At 49.6% G+C, this 19,565-nt stretch overlaps 1 protein-coding gene across 1 annotated transcript in view; it reads left to right on the top strand.

Moving 5' to 3' along the window:
• MAP2K6 (mitogen-activated protein kinase kinase 6) overlaps window positions 1-18,198 on the top strand; it is a 54,678-nt gene extending 36,480 nt beyond the window's left edge. The window contains exons 10-12 of the mRNA XM_075440601.1: window positions 116-255; window positions 3,139-3,184; window positions 6,643-18,198. Of these exons, the coding sequence (XP_075296716.1) occupies window positions 116-255; window positions 3,139-3,184; window positions 6,643-6,720 (264 nt within the window). The 3' untranslated portion in view covers window positions 6,721-18,198. The remainder of the gene's footprint in view (window positions 1-115; window positions 256-3,138; window positions 3,185-6,642) is intronic.
• The last annotated feature ends 1,367 nt before the right edge of the window (window positions 18,199-19,565 follow it).

Here is a 19,565-nt window from a genome sequence, read left to right on the forward strand (position 1 = left end):
CTAAAGGTCCCTTCCTGCCCAAAGCCTTCTGTGATTCTGTGAAATCCGTGGGGCGGGAGGGCGAGCAATGGCGTGTCCGCGCCCGGTGCCTGAGGCGTGGGCTCTGTCTCCCCAGATCGAGCTGGCCATCCTGCGCTTTCCCTACGACTCTTGGGGGACGCCCTTCCAGCAGCTCAAGCAGGTGGTGGAGGAGCCGTCGCCGCAGCTCCCGGCAGAGAAGTTCTCGGCGGAGTTCGTCGATTTTACCTCGCAATGGTAAAACACCCTCTCGGCCTCGCTCGCCCTGGACCCTGCTCGCCTCCGCCATGCTGGGGGGAGGCCGAGGAGGGCAGGCGCCGGCGGGCTCCGGCATCCACACTGGCATCTCTCTGGTGTACAACCCAAATTTTTGGACAAACCTTTCCCCCCCAGGGGACGGGATGACTTTCATGCCCTCGCTGAGCCATGCAGGCTGGGCTGGGGCCCGGCACTGGGCAGGCAATGGATGCCCTTTGCCAGAGCAGCGGTGATGGCGGCTGTGGGGGTTCTTCCCCGCCTGAGGTGCTGAGGAACAGGCTCGGTCGCTTTGTGGGGACACGCAGGAGGAAGGGATTTGGGAGACTTTCTCATCCATTTGCCCCCATATTAGCAGCACAGGGGCTGGGTGGCCAGGCAGGCAGGTCTGCCGGGCGCTTTGTGTCCCTGGGGCTGGCGCGGGGCAGGGAAGGGGAGCAGGGTGCAGAATGGCCGAATCCTCCTGCCTCCCGCTCCCAGGAGGACACGGCTCTGAGGGCAGAGCTCACCCCGCCATGGCCCCTTTGGCAGCCGTCCTGCTACCGGGGCCCTCTGGCTGCTGTGCTGCTTCCCGTGGGACTGGGAGCTGGAAGCGGCGGGAGAATCTGGCTGTGGTGTAGGAAAAGGGTTGGAGCAGCTGTGTGCTGTCTGGAAGCTGGGAGAGCTGCAGGAAAGCACAGGCTCTCACAGCACCCGAGGAGACTCGCAGCTGCCCTCGTCGGATGGCTCGAAGGGAGCTGGCGGCGGCCCCGCGGCTCCTGACTGCTTCTCCTCCAGCTTCCCTGGAAACCGCCGGGGAGGCGTTCCGATTTTCCAGGCGCTGCAGTGCCATCCGCGGCTTGCCAAGTTGGCAGGTGGATGGTGGGTTTGCGCGGTAGCCAAGAAAGGACGATGGATCGACAAATACAGAAATGCGAGACTGTTCCCGAGCTGCCAGCGTCAGGGCCTGGAGCCCGGCTGGCTCTGCTGTGCCCCAGGAAGGGGATTATCAGCCACTCCTGCCCAGGGACTTTAAGTACCAGCACTCAGATTCTTCGGACTCTTGTTCAAGCATGTTTTTGAGGTCCCCGTGATCCAGCTGCACGTCTCTACCGACCTGCACTGGGGAATACCTGCCTGTGCCCACACTGCTCTGTGTCTGTCGGAGGTGGGAGCTGGCTTGGAAAAACCCTCTCACAAAATGCCCACCGTTTTTGCAAGGCCCACGCTGAGCTTTTGGACCAGCTGCCTTTCTCCCCTGCTGCTGGCTCACTCCTCGTTATTGCAGAGTTGCCTGTTTGTGCCAGGCAGGCTGTTGTTCCCTGCTGAATATTTTGCTTTTGCAAGCACGGTGTCTTGCAGCTATAGCTGTGGGCTGATTTAGGAGTAGGATATCCACAGCCGTTCTTGGTGGTTGCGGCGAGAACAGTGACCCCACTGAGCAGCACTCATGTCTTGAAAGCTTATGCTTTGGGCAGTACGTGGCAGTTCCCCTCTTTGCAAATCCTGTCCCCTGGGATTGCTTAATGTCACTCCGATGCCAGTGGAGTGACAGGGACTCGGGAAAGTGAGCTTTGGTTGCAGATTGCACTGGTTCTGTACTGGCAGAGTCTGAGATTTCTTCTGACACCAAACCGGGTCACAGCAGCTGGGGGTGTTGAGATTGGCCTGGCTTAGGGCTGTCAAATTGAAGAGGTCGCAGAGTGAATCACGCGGTCTGGGGCAGCGAAAGTCTGATTACCTGCAGCCATTGCAGGGAGGTCCCTGGGATGTCTGAGTCAGGATCAGAACCAAATACAGCTCTTCATTCCTGAAGATTAACATTGATTTCAGTAACTTGTCACCAGATTTCCTGGTATTAGTAACCTGGGAACAAGCCTTTTGTTTGTAGGGGGTCTAAATTAAGAGGATTATACCCAAATCGTGCTTCGGGACACGCCTAACCTTCAGATTCACCTTAGCATCTCGGCTTGGGCTGCTTTTCAGCTCAGAGGATGTGACACATCCCGTACCTTCAGTTCGGCAATATTGGCACGTATCGTTACTAGGTTCCTCTGTCCATTCACAACATGACACTAAACATGAGCCCGCTACACACAGCAAGCAGGAAATATCTATTCAGTGTGTGTCCTCTGCTTCCTCTGGGCTCCGGCAAATCCCAGCAGAGGAGCGACTTATCATCGCCGAGGTTCTCACTTTTGTTTTGCTCAGTGTGACACCTTTTCCCCGCCACCGACGTGTACGTGTGTGAAGATCTTTTCAAGTTGGTCCAAGTGTCTTTCCCCTAAATACAGTGTCAGGAAGTGAGTAGAGATTACGTCCTGTCTTTTAAAAGCTATTTTCTGCTGGAGGGAAACCAAAATAACTTCCAGCTACAACCCTCCAGAGCCATCTGTTGTAGGAGAGGAGAAAAAAAGGATGTCCCACGTAACCGTCCCCACTGATAACAGCATGGTGGTAAACAAATAGTTGTACACGTGCTTCAGAGCCACTCGGTCACGGCTCCCAACCAGAGGTTAGAGACTGTATCCATTCCCTTAGTCACTGGCCTACTGGATAGTACCCAAAAATCCAATTTTACCAGCCCCCAGCAACAGGCAGTGTCTTGACTCATATATATGGTGTCTCCAGATCTCTTGTTTGACCTTCAGCTCGCTGCAGTTGTGTGTACCCAGCCCTGTGTACCATACGAGGCCCATGTGCAGGCTGTATTGGCTGTAGGTGTCCCCAGGGACCTAAGCTGTTCGCTTAACATATAGATCAGTAGTTGAACATACTCTACAGGGACTTAAAACCTTGCTTTTGTCCTGGTATGATTTTATGGCCTTGCTTAAATTGCATACAGAATGTAACTTTTAACATTTTTCTCCTTTTTTCTCATTCAAGCTTGAAGAAGAATTCCAAAGAACGGCCAACATACCCAGAGCTTATGGTGAGTGTGCCTGCATTAAGCAGTGTATTGGTTCAGAGCTGAGGTGGATTACAAGGAGATGCTGAAGACAGGGTTTCCAACACTGAACTGGTGATTTGGGATACTTAGCATCTCTATTTTTGTAACAGGTATGAGAATCGTGGCACTTCCAGGGTCTTGGAAGGGTGACTGCAAATCAGAGATGCTCTTGGAAATGTCGTTCAGGTGCGATTCCAGTCAGATCAAGGGCAAAAAATATGTAAAAGCTGTTAACAAATTTGCTAAGGGACAAGAATGAGGCTGTGAAGAGTCAGTTAGTGAGGATAAAATCTTCTTGGGTTTGTGTGATGACTTCAAACACCTAAGTGAAATGGATGCACCACGGCTGCTCCACATGGGCTGCAGGAGCTGAGTGGCTTTACTGTCGTGGTGCCTTGGAGAGGAGACTTTTTGGACAGAGTAATCCCTGGATGTTAGGGACAGAGACGAGTCTGTGACTAATAATTCCGGTTATTGAATTTCATCTGCTGCTTAGAGACTGTTTGTTATGAGCACGTCTAGGACAGAGGAATAACTAAGGAAGAAAATGCTGATAAAGGCTTATGACAGGGGAAATGCAAGGCAGTTCGAGGCTTTGAGGTCAGATGCGCTGAACTGCTGATGAGCGCCCAGCAGCACAGACACTGGTGTATACTCAGCCAGAGCTCTGGTTGGAGCTGGCAAGGACAGGGTCTGCAGTGAGATTTTTCTGCTAGGGCTCCAGAGCTTCATGGCTTCCCTCTCTCCTGACTTTCTGGTGTTGATCCTGCTGCACCTAATAGCCGGCAAAAAGCGGGAGAGCGTAGAGAGTCAGTGTTTGGCTCCCATAAGCATCTAGTCTCTTTTTTACTCTCGCCTGATTCACAGCTTTCTAAAGGCGGGAAGGTACCTAACTTTGTTATTTCTGAAGATCCTGACCCAAATGCTTGCCTGTCTCTGCGTGCCCACCCCTGTCCAATGCCACTGGCAAGATCTTCTGGGTTAAGGGTGGCAACTGCTGCGGAATTTCCTCAGGCGTTGCTGTCTCCTGCCCCGTAACCTGTGGGACGTGCGTTGTGCCATCGAGAGGGTCAGCCTCATCGCTGCCTCGTGCTCTCTGCTCAGAGGTGTTGGGACCTCCGCGGTGTGAAGGTGCCAGGGTTTAAGGTGCTCTCTGGCTGCAGGACATGCTGGAAATGCACGTACCTTTTGAACGTGAGTTGTAAGCAGTGAATAATTCCTGTGGCATTTCTTGCTGGGCCCTGTAATGGAATTAGACTATATTTAGATCTGATTTACACGCAGTTTGCCCAAATACTGGTTTCAGACAAAGAGAGGCCTGAGGTTTATGGCTTTTTTTTTTTCTTTTTTTTTATTATTGAATAAATACATATATATTTTAAGCAAATTTCTGAAGTTTGCCAAATGGCCTTTTATCAAAAAGGTTCACCAGCGCAGCTCCGTCTGTTGCAGCATTAATACCCACTGGCAAGCGAACACATTTCTATTGAATTAGGTTCTTGGATCACCTCTCCAGAGTATCTCAATGCTGTGGTATTTTATGGCTGACATGAATGTTGTGAGGTCCTGTGGTTGAGGGCTGCTGTTTTGTTGGCTTTTTTTTCTCCCTCCTCTTTCTCTTACGGCATTAAGTTGCGGTACTGGATTGGACTTGTCATTTAGACCAAGACTTCTCCCTTGCTTTCCTGTGGAATTGAGGTTTCTCATGGAAAATATGACTCTGTGCTATCTTGAGCATCAGGAAAACTGATACGGATGCTTAATTTCATTTTAAAACCCACTTCCGCAGGTGAAGTGGAGCGTGAAACTACTGCAGGACTCCTCCTCGGTGGTCTGCACATTGTATGGAGCACATCCCACCTGGCACGGGGTGGTCTGTGCTATAACCAGACTCCGTCCTTGCAAAGGGCTTGGGTTCACTGGGAGACGGGGCTGGAGGCCACCACTGCCGCCCAGGTCACGCTTGCGGGTGCGTCCAGGCTGCAGTAGCTCTGCTTTGGGCGCGACTTAGCTGGGATGTGAAAGGAGGAGCATCACACTGGGATAATAACAGGCCATTTGGGCCATCTCTCCGAGAGTTACTCAGGACACTTGGATTCCCATGACTGTCTGACCCAGGGAGACCTTAAATTATGTCTGGATCCTCACCTCAACCCATTTCAGCTCTGTTTCCCACATAATTGTGCTTCTTCTTCCTTGCTGGTGTGTCTTTGGGTCGCTTCCCAGCTGCTGAGAGCTGCCTCTTCTTATTCACCGGATAACTTTCCACTCAAGCCCACCTTGGAAAGTCTCTTTTCATTGCTCTTCTTCTCCCTCCACTTGGACACTGCCATAAGTGATCATTGAAATAGCCAACGCTCGGGGACTGAGGTGAGGGACAGCTTTGAAAAACCCTGGCAGCCCCAAATTGTCTTTAAAAATCGGGCTTGAAAGGAGAGGGTCGGGAATCACACCGAGCTCCGCTTGCCTGCGTATGGGAAGCACCAACAGCGTTTTGCCCAGAGCAGAGGTCACCTGTGAGCCCCACAGGGCCCCAGCTGCCTTTTGGTTCTCTCTGACACCCTCCACACAAATAAATACGATTAACTGCCGGGACAAACGGAGTCTGGTGATTTCAGGTGGAAGTTGGCTGATCGCAGCTGAGATCAGCCCCCAGTAGCAAACCGAGTTGCTGGTGCTAGCAGAGAGGGGCTTTACTGTTGCTGTCAGGGGGCACTTGGTCGTGTTTTTTTCTCCTCACACATATTTTTCCATTTGTGCTGAGATGTCGGCAAGATTTTCTGGCAGGATGTCTTCCCATGTTGGTCACGATTAAGTAGTTAAACATACAGCTGCGGATGGCTTTCCAGCCGGGATGGCTTTCCTCTTTGCGGTGGTTAGGGGTAAAGTAGCCATCTCCTGCTGCGAGTATGAGCAATTGCAGGGAAGAAATGAGACTCAAAAAGTCACCAGAGGGTAAATACACAGATAAAGCAGGAAGCTGAGGGAAAACCCACTGCAGTCAGCCTTCCTGCAAGGTTCTCCTTGCTCCCGTTGGAGCTGGCACGCAGTGGGGTGGGTAACCACCGTCTCAGGAGGAGCACGTCTCCTCCCGGGGCACCGCAGAGCTGCGAGCCAGCGTGTGCTGAAGGGCACGACGGGCTGGAGGTGGAGGTAGTGCTTTTACTACTTTCGCTTGCTTCCAGAGCAGCCCCGCTCAGCCCTCCAGCTAGGGCAGGGTTTAGAGGGAATCCAAGAGGACGGCACAAATTTGCAGCCTTCACGATGTGACCCCTTGGGCTCCCCAGCTTGCCTCAGCTGCAAAACGTAGAAAGCCCAATATTATGATACTAGCGACAAAATCTTTTTCACTGTCTTGAATATTGTCTGAATAGGTTTTAGGTTTGGTCCTCAGCATCGTGAATAATAAACTTTTCTATTTGTTCTCTTTTCTTTCCCAGCAACATCCTTTCTTCACCCTGCACGAATCCAAAGAGACAGACGTCGCCTCTTTTGTCAAACTCATCCTGGGAGACTGAGAACTGGACTTGTAAATGAATTGCCCTTCTGTGGACTGGTGGGTGCAGGGGAGGGGCGCGTGGCAGGACTTGTCATGAAAGCACCAACAGAAAGGCGCCGTGTTTTGTTTTGTTTTGTTTTTATTCTGACCCCCCCCCTGCCTTGCCGAAGTTTTTAAAAGGGTTCTTTGGTATCCATAGTGACATAGAGCGAGCTGGTTAGTGAAATGAATTTTAATAAGGTTGGTAACCTTAAAACAAAAACAAAAGAAAAAAAAATTTAAGAGAGTGATTTACATATTTAATGACAGTTGAAATCCCTTCTTCCTAACTTTCTCCTCATCCCCCTTCCCTTCCCCCTGAACCAGAATTTGCTTTGTCATGGTAATAGGTGCTATGGTAGTCATGAAGTTGTATGTAGATTTATATTTTGTCTCTTCCATTATTTTAATATTTATGTTAAGTGCTTGATGGAATAGATTTCTGTTTTATATGGGGATGAATGTGTGGTGACGATGATGATGCTAAATGAGGCCACAGCAAGCAGTAGTCCTAGGGCTTTGCTGGGGAAAAGGTGTCAAAGGAAAAGAGAAAGAAGAGAAGAAGTGTCTGTGTTTTGGAAAATATTTAATGTGCATCGTAAAAAGAATTTATAAACAAAGATCTCGGCTCAGCTACTCGAGCTGCTTTCACAGCGTGCGAGGCAGCATCGCTGTAAGGGAGGGAGGCCCCAGCGTCCTGCGAGGTCGCCTCTTCTCCGGACACCACGCTCCGAGTCCGGCTGGCGTGTCCTGGCCAGCTTCCCGCCTGGGCAAAGCCCCTGCCCTGCGTCCCACCGACCCACGCTGCTGCGTCGGGCGCGTGATGAGGTCTGGAGTGGGAAGACATTACTGCGATAGTGTCTGGGGCAAGAGCCCCAGAGGGAAATAGATTGTCAGAGAAGCTGCACAAAGATGAGGAGAAGGCTGCAGTGGTTGGTCCCTACCTGCCCGTGAGCCCGGCAGCGTTGCAATGTCTGGAGCTGGGGATGAGCTGCTTTGGGCCTGAAAGGGAGTTGCTCTGTCTTGCTCCAGGTGAAAGGAGATCAGTACACATAGCATGACATCTGTGAAAAACGGGATTATCTCGGCGTGAGTTTCCAGAGCTCTTGGCACTGCGTCGAAAGCAATCCGTCTGTGCTTGCCCACAGACTTTGGGAGTGCTAGCGAGCTGCCCTGGAGCCGGTGCCGGCGTGCGGTTTGGGCTGTGTCCAGCTCCGGTCGGGATGCTGAAGGCAGCCAGGAGCGCTGGGCTCCGGCGCGGGCTGCAGGTGTCCCCCGCAAGAGCTCCAGCCTGGGAAACCACAGCCCACCCGTACCAGGAGGTCGTTGCTGTTGGCCGGGTCCTCGCAGAAAAGCTGCTAGCCACGGGTGGGAGCGTGGGGACTGTTGGGCTATGAGGGGAAGACGGCGGATCACGCTGCTTTTAGGTAACACGGTTACTGTCTAGAGAAAGGGGGGACAGTGCGCTGCAGGGTGTTGCTGTGAGTCTGGAGCAAGGCCGCTGGCTCCAGATTGATGCTGGTTTGACAGAGCCAAACCTGCATAGCTGCCTCGCTCGGCAATGAGGTCCTTTGCCCGTGGCTCCTTCCCCCAGCCCTGCGAAGGAGAATGCCCGTGTGTGCGTGCGTGCATGCTCGTGCCCCTCCGCACGCTCCCCTTCCCCATCCATCGCTTTGACACAGACTCTCAGAGTCAAATCCTGACTAGAAGCATGCCTTGCTCTGCAGTATTTAAGTTGTGCAGGATGTAATTCAGCCTGGGATCCAGCTCTTTCTCTCCCAGTTTCTTGGCTCCAGTCTCTGCTGGTGCGGGTTGGGCTTCTGGACTCGTCTCAGCATCGGTTTAGGAAGTGATCCCTTGGAAGGGCTGATGGCGAGGGCAACGTACAGAGCAGCGGTCCCCGAATGGTGGTAGCTCTTGTGCTAGGGACATGCCAACCGCTTTGTAGAGGTGCATGCAGACACTGGCAGTGCCTGGGCTGCCACCGTCACCTCCACGACCGTGGCCGTGGCTGTGAGCCCTGAGATAGTGCAACTGTGCCCTGGGGCCAGCATCGAAGGAGGTAGGAGAGCATTGCTCATGGGGATTTATCAGTTGGTGTGCCCCTCAGCTGCAGAGCAGGGTGGGTTGAGGAGGGTTCACAGGAGCCAGGGTGCAGGGCTTTCCTTGCTGTGAGGAGCTCGTGGGTCGTGCAGACTTTATGGAAGAGGTTCCCCTTCCTCAGCCATGTTTCACGAGCCTGCCCGGCCCTCGGTAACGATAAGCTCTGTGTTTCCGCGTTGTGTCGAGGGGAACCTTTCAGGTTACATTTTGTTGCGGACGAAACACGAGGATATTTTACTTCGCAGTGTAATTTTAAGAGGCCTCGCATGGCTCATAATCTGCCCTCTCATATTCCATGGTGTGTGTGTGTGTGTGTTTCCTCTCTCTCGCTTTCTCAGAGTCGCAGAGCTGTTTTGATTGATTGTCCTCAGCTGCAGCTAAAAGTCCAGCCAGACAGTTTATAGAGTTGGTTCCAGCATCAATTCTTGCTTTGAAAAACATGACATTTAAAACCACCCTTTGGTTTTCCTACATATGGATCTGATGCTTTTGTTAAAGATTGTTTTTGCCGCTTTTCTCCTGGAATATAAGTCTCATTTGGACACCACATCTCCTTGACCTCAGAGCACCTTTATTTCAGTGCCATTGTAATTGACAGGTTGAATTTATGAGATACTGTCAAAGTTCAGTATTAATAGCAGATATTAATGTCACCAGCGTTTTCCAATAGAAAATTAATGTCAGTGTTGTCTGCAGCTAGTAACCCTCTAAAATGATTCCTACATGCCTCGACACTACATGCTGAGTGCTTGCTTTTATGCTTTTTGCTCTTGCAGTGCTTGGGCCGTCTAATCCCTTTGTTTTAATGACATTACAATAGGGCACGCAACAAATCACTTCAATTCCCTCCTGATTCTCCGTGACTTTGTTCCTTTAAAAGTCATTTCCGTCAGCCCAGAGTAAGTGTGAATCTGTATGACCAGTGCGAATGAAAGCAGTGATCCGAGCGAGCACTGCTGCGGAAGGTGGCTATGGCAGGAGAGAAGCGCAGGGGCTGTCTGTCTGTCTCTGCATCCCTCATGGCATGTGTGGACACAAAGCTTGGCCTGCCCCAGGATTTTCTTAGAGAGAAGCCTGAGCTGGTGGCCTCGGTGCAGGGAGGAGAGCCAGGGACTCCTGTGTGCTTAAAAGCTCTGAAAGCATGCTGGGCTACAAGATGAAAGTCAGACTCTTTTCTCTTTGGTTTGCTTGTAACCTCTCTGAAGCTGAAAAGCATTTGGTCAGTGCTCAGAACTTTGCTTGGCTATAACACGAGCACACGGTTGCCTAGGACAGGCATGGTTTCTGGGACATTTAGCCTTTCCCAGCAGCCATGGCCCTGAACAGCTACGGTGTTAAGGCTTAAAGCTGTTCTGCAAAAAGCTCTTTTGTTTTCAAACAGCACAGGACTGTAGGCAGTGTCTTAGATATAGTTCTGAACTGGGATTTTTAAACTGCAAGGGAAGACCCCTGAAACAAACCAAAAACACAACCAGGGAATGGAGAGTAGAGAAAAGCTGCTCAGAGCTCAGCACCGAGCTGTGACCTGGACCAGCTATATGAATTAATTCCAGCAGAGTTGGCCATTGCAAGGCAGAGAAGGCCTCTCTGCTCCACCATGGGCAGAGGTTATCAGGCTGCGTGAAAGATGCACAGCCCATCCCCATGGTAGGGACCACCAGAGCATGGTGTTCATCCTCTTTTTTTCTCCACCATACAGCTCTTGATGTTCCTGCAACCTCCTGGACGCCTGAGGCCTTGCCATCGCTAGAGCTCTTGAAGTGTCGCTGGCAGGAAAGCTGTTCTCTCGGTTCCCACGAGCCCACTGGTCTCTTAGACCTGAGAGAGGAGTTGGAGGGCATTTGCTGTTTTTAACCCCCAGGTTCATGCTGCCGCAGTGGGTGAAATGCCCATATTTCTGGATTTTTTCCAGGTGTACAAAACTTTACGCAGATATCTATGTGCTGCATTTCTGCGTTTTTCCTGACTGTTGTCAGGTTTACTGGTGAGGAAGGAGGCATTTCTGACTTGTTAAAGAGGTGGGAACACCATTTCTGGAGGCCGCTGGCCTCCCTTGTGTGATGGAGGAGGCAGTTGGTGGGTCACTACTCAGAAAAAGCTCTCGAAAAAGATACGCAGTTGAGCTCCCAGTTGTTCCGGAGGTGCAGAGGGAGGCGGCTGCGTGCCTGTTGGGTCAGTGCTGGCTGCACCTTGTCTAGGTGGGAAGGGGTGCCCGGCCCTTCGCCCATGCGGTGGGGCAGTGCCTGGTGCCGAGGGCAGAGACACTGGCACGTGCAGCTTTACCTGGGATTTCTCCGTGTCTGCTGCAAGCTAAGCACGTACCTGCGCAGCTCCCTTCTTTCCTAGACATTTTGGAAGAGGAAATCCTGGTCGGTCAACGCAGCCTTGCTTTAGTGGCTGGTCTGATGTAGTTCAGACAAGGTTCCCACCAGCTCCCTTGTTTAATAGACCTCTTTTTTATTAAAAACAAAACCCAAACTCCTCTTTCAGAAAGTCCAGCCAAGATGCTCTTTTTTTCCTCTCTTCCATCTTGTTCCTCTTAGAGGAACTCTGGGAGCCCGTCTTGGTGCTTTCACTCTTTCACATGCCAAAGATTGCTACATCCCTCTTAGTTACGCTCCTGCCAAACCAGATCTTGTAGTCTTGCCTCAAAAATCATCCACTTCCCTGCTCCTTGGGGTTCCTTTTGTTGCTGTTGCTTTTTCATCGAATTTCCTCATGTTTATTGACATGTCTATTGTTGAGCTTCCTGGACACATGCAGCTCTCTTTTTCAGATACAGAGAAAGACAAATAGTTGCCTTCACTGGTCTGCCCCTGCTGTTGGGGAAACACTGCTAGTGATACGATTCCTACAGATGGGAAAGGGTCTCATTTAGAGCTAGGGTCACGGAGGGTGTAAACTGGCATTGCTCCATTGGCTTGGCTGGAATAAGGCCAGTTTTGTCCAGCTGAGAATCTGTCCTTAATGTCTAAACAGTTATTACACACTAATAAAGATTAATGATTGTAAATCCCCACGGATTATACATAAAATGGCAAGTTTTACTCATTAATCTTTATTGCCATATTATAGCTGTTTATGTTAGAGGAGTCTCTCTCTGTTCTGAACATGCACTTAGGAGGTGGGGTTGAGGATGGGAGAGATGAAGGGTGGACATAACAGACCAGATGTCCACGTGTTTTACAGTCTGTGTCCTCCCCCCAGGTTGGTTGTTTCTTTGAAAGCCGTTAACCAGCAGCAAAAGATGTATCACAGAGCTTTGTCTGTCTCGCTGGCCTCTGGCTGAGCTATAAAATCCAGATTGTTTCTGGTGAGAAGGGATCAGATCGCCTAATTAATATTTCAGCTCAGCCTTTACTGGAGCAGATGGATAATATGAAATTTGACGTGTGCTCTGGCAGGCCAGAGCTCTGCAGTGCGGTGAGATTCGCTCTCCTGGACCCTGGCTGGAAGAGATGCTTTCTGTGCAGCAGGCAGCTGTGTTGCAGGTTGAAAGGATGCTGCTCCTTCACATAACCCCTCACTGTAAAAACAGTTGATTTTGTTAATAAAGAGAAAAAGCTCAGCTGAATCTCAGCTTTTATGTCTTTGCAGACGTGTACAGACACAGCTAGGATCTGGTGGTGCCAGTGGTCTGGACGCAAAGGTTCATGTGCTGTAGCAATAAGAGGACTCGAAAGAGAGTGCAGAAACTGCAAGGGTAGTTTTAATGACATAGGGACAAAATGAGTCCTCTGTTAGGCAGCTGGTGTCAGTCCAGTCTGCCAAGGAAGGTCTGGAGTCGATGGGGAGGGCTGGAGCACAAAGAGAGGGCGGAAGAGACAGGCACAGCCACGATTGAGTACACAGCCTGGTGAGAGCAGCTGGTCTCCTCTTTCTTTTGCCGTGTACTCCTTCAGGCCCAGATTCGTAGGTAACAGGCTCACTCACAAGTCCCACATTGCCGTTACATCCCCACTGCCAGCAAGAGAAACAAAATGTAAAACGCAAAAGAAACCTGCAGGGAAGAACTGCAAGCGAGCTGGTGCTTGTTGCCTGCTGCGTGGCATCGTGCCTTGCTGCTTCCCTGCCGAGCTCGCCACTGAGATTCAGGGGTCGGAGTTAAACGATGGGGAAGGCATGGGAAAGGCCTCTGTAGCTGAGAAGGAAGAGGGTAAACATTTTAAGGTGGTCTCCAGCTAGCTTAATGGTGGAAATACCTAATTCACAGACCACAGGGATAAATTAATTCTTAAGGGGCCTATGCAGCCGGCAGTGCCGATCTACTGGGAACAATTTTGGCTGCACGATGTTTATTACATGGCCTCCTTTAGTGCACTCCTGGGTTGCTAGAAAGCTCTTCGCCTCCATCGACACCTTACGTCTCAGTCACCTTTACATTTTGTATTTTACTGTCTGGGATTTTACTAGCAGCCTTTTTTCTAGGCGGTTGGGCAGAGCGAAGGCAAGGGAAAGGGGCCTCCAGCCAGCTCTCCGCAGAGCACTTTGGGAGGGCAAGGAGCTGCCTGTCTGTTATCCAGTGCCTGCTTAACAAGAAGCTGCAGCCAGAGGCTTGCTACCCTGCAGGTATCCAGCCGAAGCGAGAGCTTCTCCTTTCATGCTTCGCTGCCATTACATTAAAAATCTCTTCCTGGAAGTGAAGCAGCTCTGGAGCTGCAGCAGCCGCGCTCCAAGGCGGCTCGCTCTTGCCGGCAGCCGGGCTGCAGGACGGGCCGTGTTTCCTTCCTCGAAAGGCTCTTGGGTTTCTCTAAACGATGGGGCAAAAGTCCAGCGGCTGTGAGGTACCGCGAGGATAAGCTGGGAAAAGCTTGGAAGAGTCTGAAATGCTCTGGAAATAGAGATGGAAATCTGGAAAGATCAGACGTCTTTCGGCAATTTCCAAAGCTGTGTGGTTTTAGCTAGACCTGAAACCCCTTCCTAGAAGTTTATTTCAGGGTATTTTGATATGTTACTTTCACTTTTGGGCCCAGCTAAATCCAGGAAACTCAAAATAGTGTAATTTTTAAATAAAGAGTAAACACACCCCAAGTATTACTGAACCGATCAGGAAAGTTTCTGTTTGGTTTCTCTTACAGGAATAATTCAGGCCAGCTCAGGGTTTATCCTAATGCCGTCTGGTTTTGCCCCAGATTATTATTCTTGTTGAGAAAATAAGAGATCAGACCATGGTCTTCCCAAAACACCGTGACCCGTCGCACAAGGGTATGAACCAAATTGTTCCAGACGACGGATGGAGATAAGTGCTGCAGTAAGAGGCGGCCAGCGTCGGATGGCTGGAAGGAGCAGTCTGGCAGCAAGTGTGCCCGTGGCCTCCAAAAACATAAGGTAGATACAGTTTCCCCAGGGGCTGCGTGATGGAGGTGTCAGGGTCTGCCACGTCTCCTTTTTTTCCCCTCTAGTAAAGAACATTCAGCCGTCTCAGAGTGTCCAGGAACAATATCTCTCAGCCCAGCTGTGTGGGGTTTTTTTGGGATGAATACTGTGAATAGTCAGGAAGGGCCAGGTGTCCTTGATTTACGCAGCCAGAGTGAAGAGATGTAGATTAAGTGCCTCATAAGAGCCAAAAAGGTGTGTTTAAAGATAAATTATAGTCTCTGTCATAGCTGTTAAGTCAGGATTAAATTTTCACATATACAGGTGCAGCTGCAGAGCTCTCTGTCCACATTTAGCCCAGATTTAGTCATGAGTCATAAATATCTAACAGCGTGGACCGTGCCATTTGGTGGCCTTCTGGCAGGTTCAGGCAGAAAAAAGCCTGGTTCAGAATACAGTATCACCAAAACTGGGATCTGGTGATACAATCCTATATAATCTAGGCATGAAGTGAATTTCCAGAGCTCTGCCACCGGTTGTTTCCTCCGTAGTCGTGAATCGAGCGGGTTGTGCTTGGTGGCAGCCATCTGTGTGCCAGTGGGGCTGCTGGAAATAGTCACAACATATGAAATAGTTGGAATTTTGCATTTATTTTTTAATAGCAATCCATTGAGGGGAAGCTGCTAAATGTAGTTTCTTGCAAACTGGAAATGTGTTGGAGTAAAACTTGTTATTTCTTGTAGAAAAAATCCAAAACCCGCCTATCTAAAAATGCCCAAAATCTTTAAGGAATTACAGTTTTACTGGCAAAGGTCCATGTTTAGCATCCAAATATATGAAATTTGTAGAATTTCTGTCTTATGGTGTGAAATCCGCTCTTTCTTGAGGTGGTGGGAAATTTATAACAAGGATATTTCTATATATTTTCAGCTAAAAAATAAAAAAGAACGGAGCACAGTGGAAAGGCAACCGCTTCCCAGTGGTCTGCTGGTCCTGAGGAGGGCCCAGGCAAGGCACCTGTGTTCGAACACGTTAGAAAAGAGAAGGCTTTCCAAGCTGCTGTCATGCAAGTCCTTATTTTACTTCATTTTTAGGATTTTTTTTTTTACAGTGGCATCATGTGTTTCATAACTGTGAAAGTCTCTGCTTTTCCTTACCAATGGAAGGCTGATTATTCCTTCTCGTGTTCTTATTATTTATTATTTATCCATTTCTGGTACTATCCAAGGTGTGCTGAAGGCATCTCCCAGCCTGCCCTTGAGCCATATGGAATCACTGTAGTATCTCCTAACAGCTGGGAAGGCGAATGGCAGTAGATGGCTAATTATTATTTTAAATTATATATGTAGCAATTTAGATTTTGTTTTAGTGACCTGATTTGCTCCAGAATGAGGGGTGGGGATAAGGAATCTTTTTTTAAAAAATTGCGTTTTTCAATTTTTCTTTAAACATCTTGGAGGGGCTTCTGAATAAAAACCTACTCACTCTTCTGTTTTTAATAGGAAAAGCACCAGCTGGGTTGTAATTGTTCCTTCAAGAGGGGATTGATCAGCATCAGGTTTCAGCTGAACTGGTAAAAATGCTCTATGTCACAACATCATTAACCAAAAGCACACTGAAGTTCTGAGAAAACAATAATTTTCCACCTGAAAAATAAAATCTGGTTTGTGATGAACGCGGTTTGTCCAAGTCTCATGCCAGGCCTTTCTGTATCAAATTTACATGGATTTTTCCTTTAGTCTTCGGCCCAATGAGACTCGGGGTTGCCGGGATTGCTTCGAAGCAGGACTGAGGGCCACCCAGGCACCCTCTGGCCACAGATCTGCTCTGGGGATGGAGGACATGAGTCCTACAGAAATGACAGAGCAGCTAATGAACTTCTTGCTCTGTAGGAGATGTTGCGGTGAAATCCCACAAGTGTGACCTGTAGGAGACAAGCAGGTTTGGGGGCTGCCAACCAACTTTTGGTTCTTTTTCTTCCCCGTCTCCTCTTTGCAAAGGTGCCTTGCTGCTCTGCTGCTCCCAAAGCCTCCCCAGCCCTGCTGATAAAGAATGCTGTGGTGCATCTGTTTTACAAACAGCTTGCACTGGTTTTCTGGTTTGTTTTTTCTTCCCCCTATGTATAAGAAATGTTGGGTAGTGGAATGTGGAATTCATTAGAAGTTCATAAAGCAGGGACCTCAGAAGGATGTGGGTATAAATGCTTTTCAGGCATCTGAGGTGAACTTTAAGTGGAGCTTTGGCCCTCATTTGCTTTCTGCTTTTCAAATACCATTTATGAGAAAGCGGAGCTGTCAGAGCCGTGCATGAACTTTGCCTTCTTGCAAATAACTTGTCTCAAAGTAAATTGTCCAAATGCACAAGAAACTTGTCTCAAAGTAAATCCAATAGCTCTACCAAGGTGGAAACGTATGTGCATTAGAGCGTGCGTATGGATGCGTGTGTGTGTGCGTGCACGTGTTGTGCACGGGTGAGAGGAGTAAGTCTACCATTTTGGAGATTTAAAAAAACACAATGCAAATGTTTTTTAAAAAGGCAATGTAAAATATTTATTTCTTGGCGAAAGTACATCAGACCGCATCTCCCATCCTTCTTTTAATTGCTTCGTGTTTGTTTTTGTTGTCTAAGTCTTTGCTGGCCTGTTTCCTCTGCAGTGCTTGCTGCTCCTTCACAGCCCGTAACCTCACACAACCCCTCTCGCAGCGAGGGAGCGCGTGGCACGGGGAGCTCACAGGAGCACAGGCTCTGCGGCTCCTCGGGGACAGCACTGGTGTTCCCATCGGGGGGAGGAGTGGAAAAGGTAGCGTTAGATGGAAGGGCAGGACAGTGCAATGTGAGCGATTTTCACTTTTTAGCCTTCTTGAGGAAACTGTCCTTGTGAGAATCCAAAGTGCTCACATCCTAACGCAAGACTCTGAATCACAGCTTTGGGGGCGGGTGGAGTGGTCCAGCGACAGCAAGCTTTGAGAAAGACTCTCCCTGCCTTGGCCAGTTCTTATGAACACGTGCTGGTGGTGTATTTAAAAGAAATGAGGTGCTGTCCTCTTTGTGAGGTGGCACCCAGGTTCTTGTCAGTGCTGGTTAAGGTCCCCTTGGGCTTCGGCCAGGGTTTGTAGCAGCACAGAGCCGGTGGCAAGGAGGCAGTGCCGCCCCATGCTGCCACGAACCATCGCTCCGAGCTGCTGTTCCTGTCTGCAACCAGGCGAAATTTCGCACTAGAGTCCGTCAGATATTGCAGAGTTCACAGGGTCCTCCCTGTGCTCGAGTGCTTCGGTGGTTGCCTGCCTGCCGACCCGTACACCTTCACGTCCACCCCATCTGAAACACTTCTCTCACCCTGTGTTGTCTTCATTGATCTCAAAGTTGTTCCTCATCCTGTGAAGGTGATAAATAGTAGGGGACTGACAGTAGGACCACGTGTGTAATGTTGGAGAGGCTTTTAATTAATGTTGTTGTTTTAATGAGATGCTTTTAGGATCTGTGTTGTACTGGATGAAGGATATTGGTGAAAAAATTGAACGGGTATTCTTTAACCCCGACTGCCCCAGATCCTTTCCTTCAGCCCTCTTCATTAAAAAAGAAAAAAATAGATTGGGAGAATATATTTAACTTGAAAAAACCCCAAACCCTGCTGGTGGAATAAGTTAACCTTCTTTACTACGCTTCGATTTTGTTTCTCAGGATATCCAAAGGTTTATCACTGCTGCTGAGAGAAGGGGACAGGACACCTTTTTCAAACTTCAACCACTGTAACCGTTTTCCAGATGTGCGTGTGTGCGTGCGCGTGTTCAACTCAGCACTGTGTGTGCGTGTGTTCTGCTGAATATTGTGTGCATCTATGAAATGCTTCAAACAACTGCCTGGAAGTCAAAACCAACCACCTCTTTCCAGTCATATGTTTGCCGTGACTTTTCATAACCACACTTGAACTAGTGGTCTTGGATTAAATATTCAAAGAGCAGGGCATCTTCATAGCAATGGTATGTCAGATTAAGAAAAATGTACACAAAAATAAATAAATGAAATTGAAAAGTGAAAAGCTGTCAGTCTGCCTGTATTTACCCATCGGAAGGACTGCCGGTTGTTGGGGCACACTTTGTACTGCTTTTGCTATTCGTATGAAAGGTTTTTAAGGACCGTCTTCCTCGTAACAGCTTATCGTACGCTACTGAAAACTCCGGCATGCTCAAGCTGCTCGACAGAACTGACTGTCAGCCTTTCTGCTGCTGGTTTTCCTTTCCGCGCTTCGGTGAGCGTGGCTGGCGAGAGCAGACACATCCGCATCCCGTCCAGCCCACATCAAAGGCTGCAGCCCCGGCTCGCACCCGGCTCTGGCAGGGTGCTGCTGCGACGAGAGGGACCGGCTTCCTGACCCCCCAAAAAAAGAAGCTTCTCAGCGGAGATGGGGGGGTTCAGGAGGCTGCAAACAGACACCCCCCCCCCCCCCCCCCGTGTCCAGCCTTGTCTGGGGGTGCGGGTCTTGTGGCTGGGCCGACACCACCACATGCTGTTGGGCTCGGAAGCCCGGCGGCTCGCTCAGCACCATGCAGCGGTGGGGTCTGTGCGGCTGTGGGCCCCCGCGCTCGCGGGCTGGAACGCAGACGTGGGGCTTCGCTCCGTCTTTCACCAGGTCCTGGATCCAACCCTGGATTCCGCTGCCAGCCCCATCGCTATTATCTGCAAATAAGCCTTGCATTTCTCTAAAGGTTAACTATTAGGCTGTGCATTTGTCATGATGCAAAGCCAATTTTCACCCTTAATTTATTAGGGGAAGTCAAACAGCGTTTTGCTTGAGTAAAGCGTGCTGGTCTGGGTCATGCTGAAACATGAATCGCTATTTCCCCCTTTCTCATGTAAATAAAATTATGCTTCCATTTATATTAGAATTGCCGAAAACAATATATCAGCTCCCTCTGCTGATCCTGCAGTCCCTGTGGAGGCACGAGCACTAGTTGCAGAGCTGATGCGCTAAGGAACGAACGACGCAAAAATAGCCCACTTCATCTAATAACCTTTAAGGGCACAGGGAAGGAATCCACGTTCATTGCAGAGGAGAAAGCGCAGTGCCTGGGCTGGACGCTTTCGGATGGCAGGGGGAATGCTGCCCGGCGTCGGCGACGGGAGTGCCGGTGATACGGAGATAGCCGTAAAAACGTCTGCAGAGAAGAGCTGCAGGAGGCGCAGAACCATTTCTGGGAATCCGAAGCAAAACAGCTGCCGAAGTTTGAGCTGCACTGTGGTATGTGTGTGTGTGTGTGTGTGTGTGTTCTGTTTAAAAGAAAGAAATTAAGACCCATACTTTTATTTTACCAAATCAAATTACCCTTGTATGTTCAGAATATTTATGCATCGGTACTTTTTTTTTATTAGAGCTTTATCTCACTGTAATCAATTCCAAATACAAAA

Source organism: Opisthocomus hoazin, chromosome 21, assembly GCF_030867145.1.
Source record: "Opisthocomus hoazin isolate bOpiHoa1 chromosome 21, bOpiHoa1.hap1, whole genome shotgun sequence".
Taxonomy (NCBI): Eukaryota; Metazoa; Chordata; class Aves; order Opisthocomiformes; family Opisthocomidae; genus Opisthocomus; species Opisthocomus hoazin.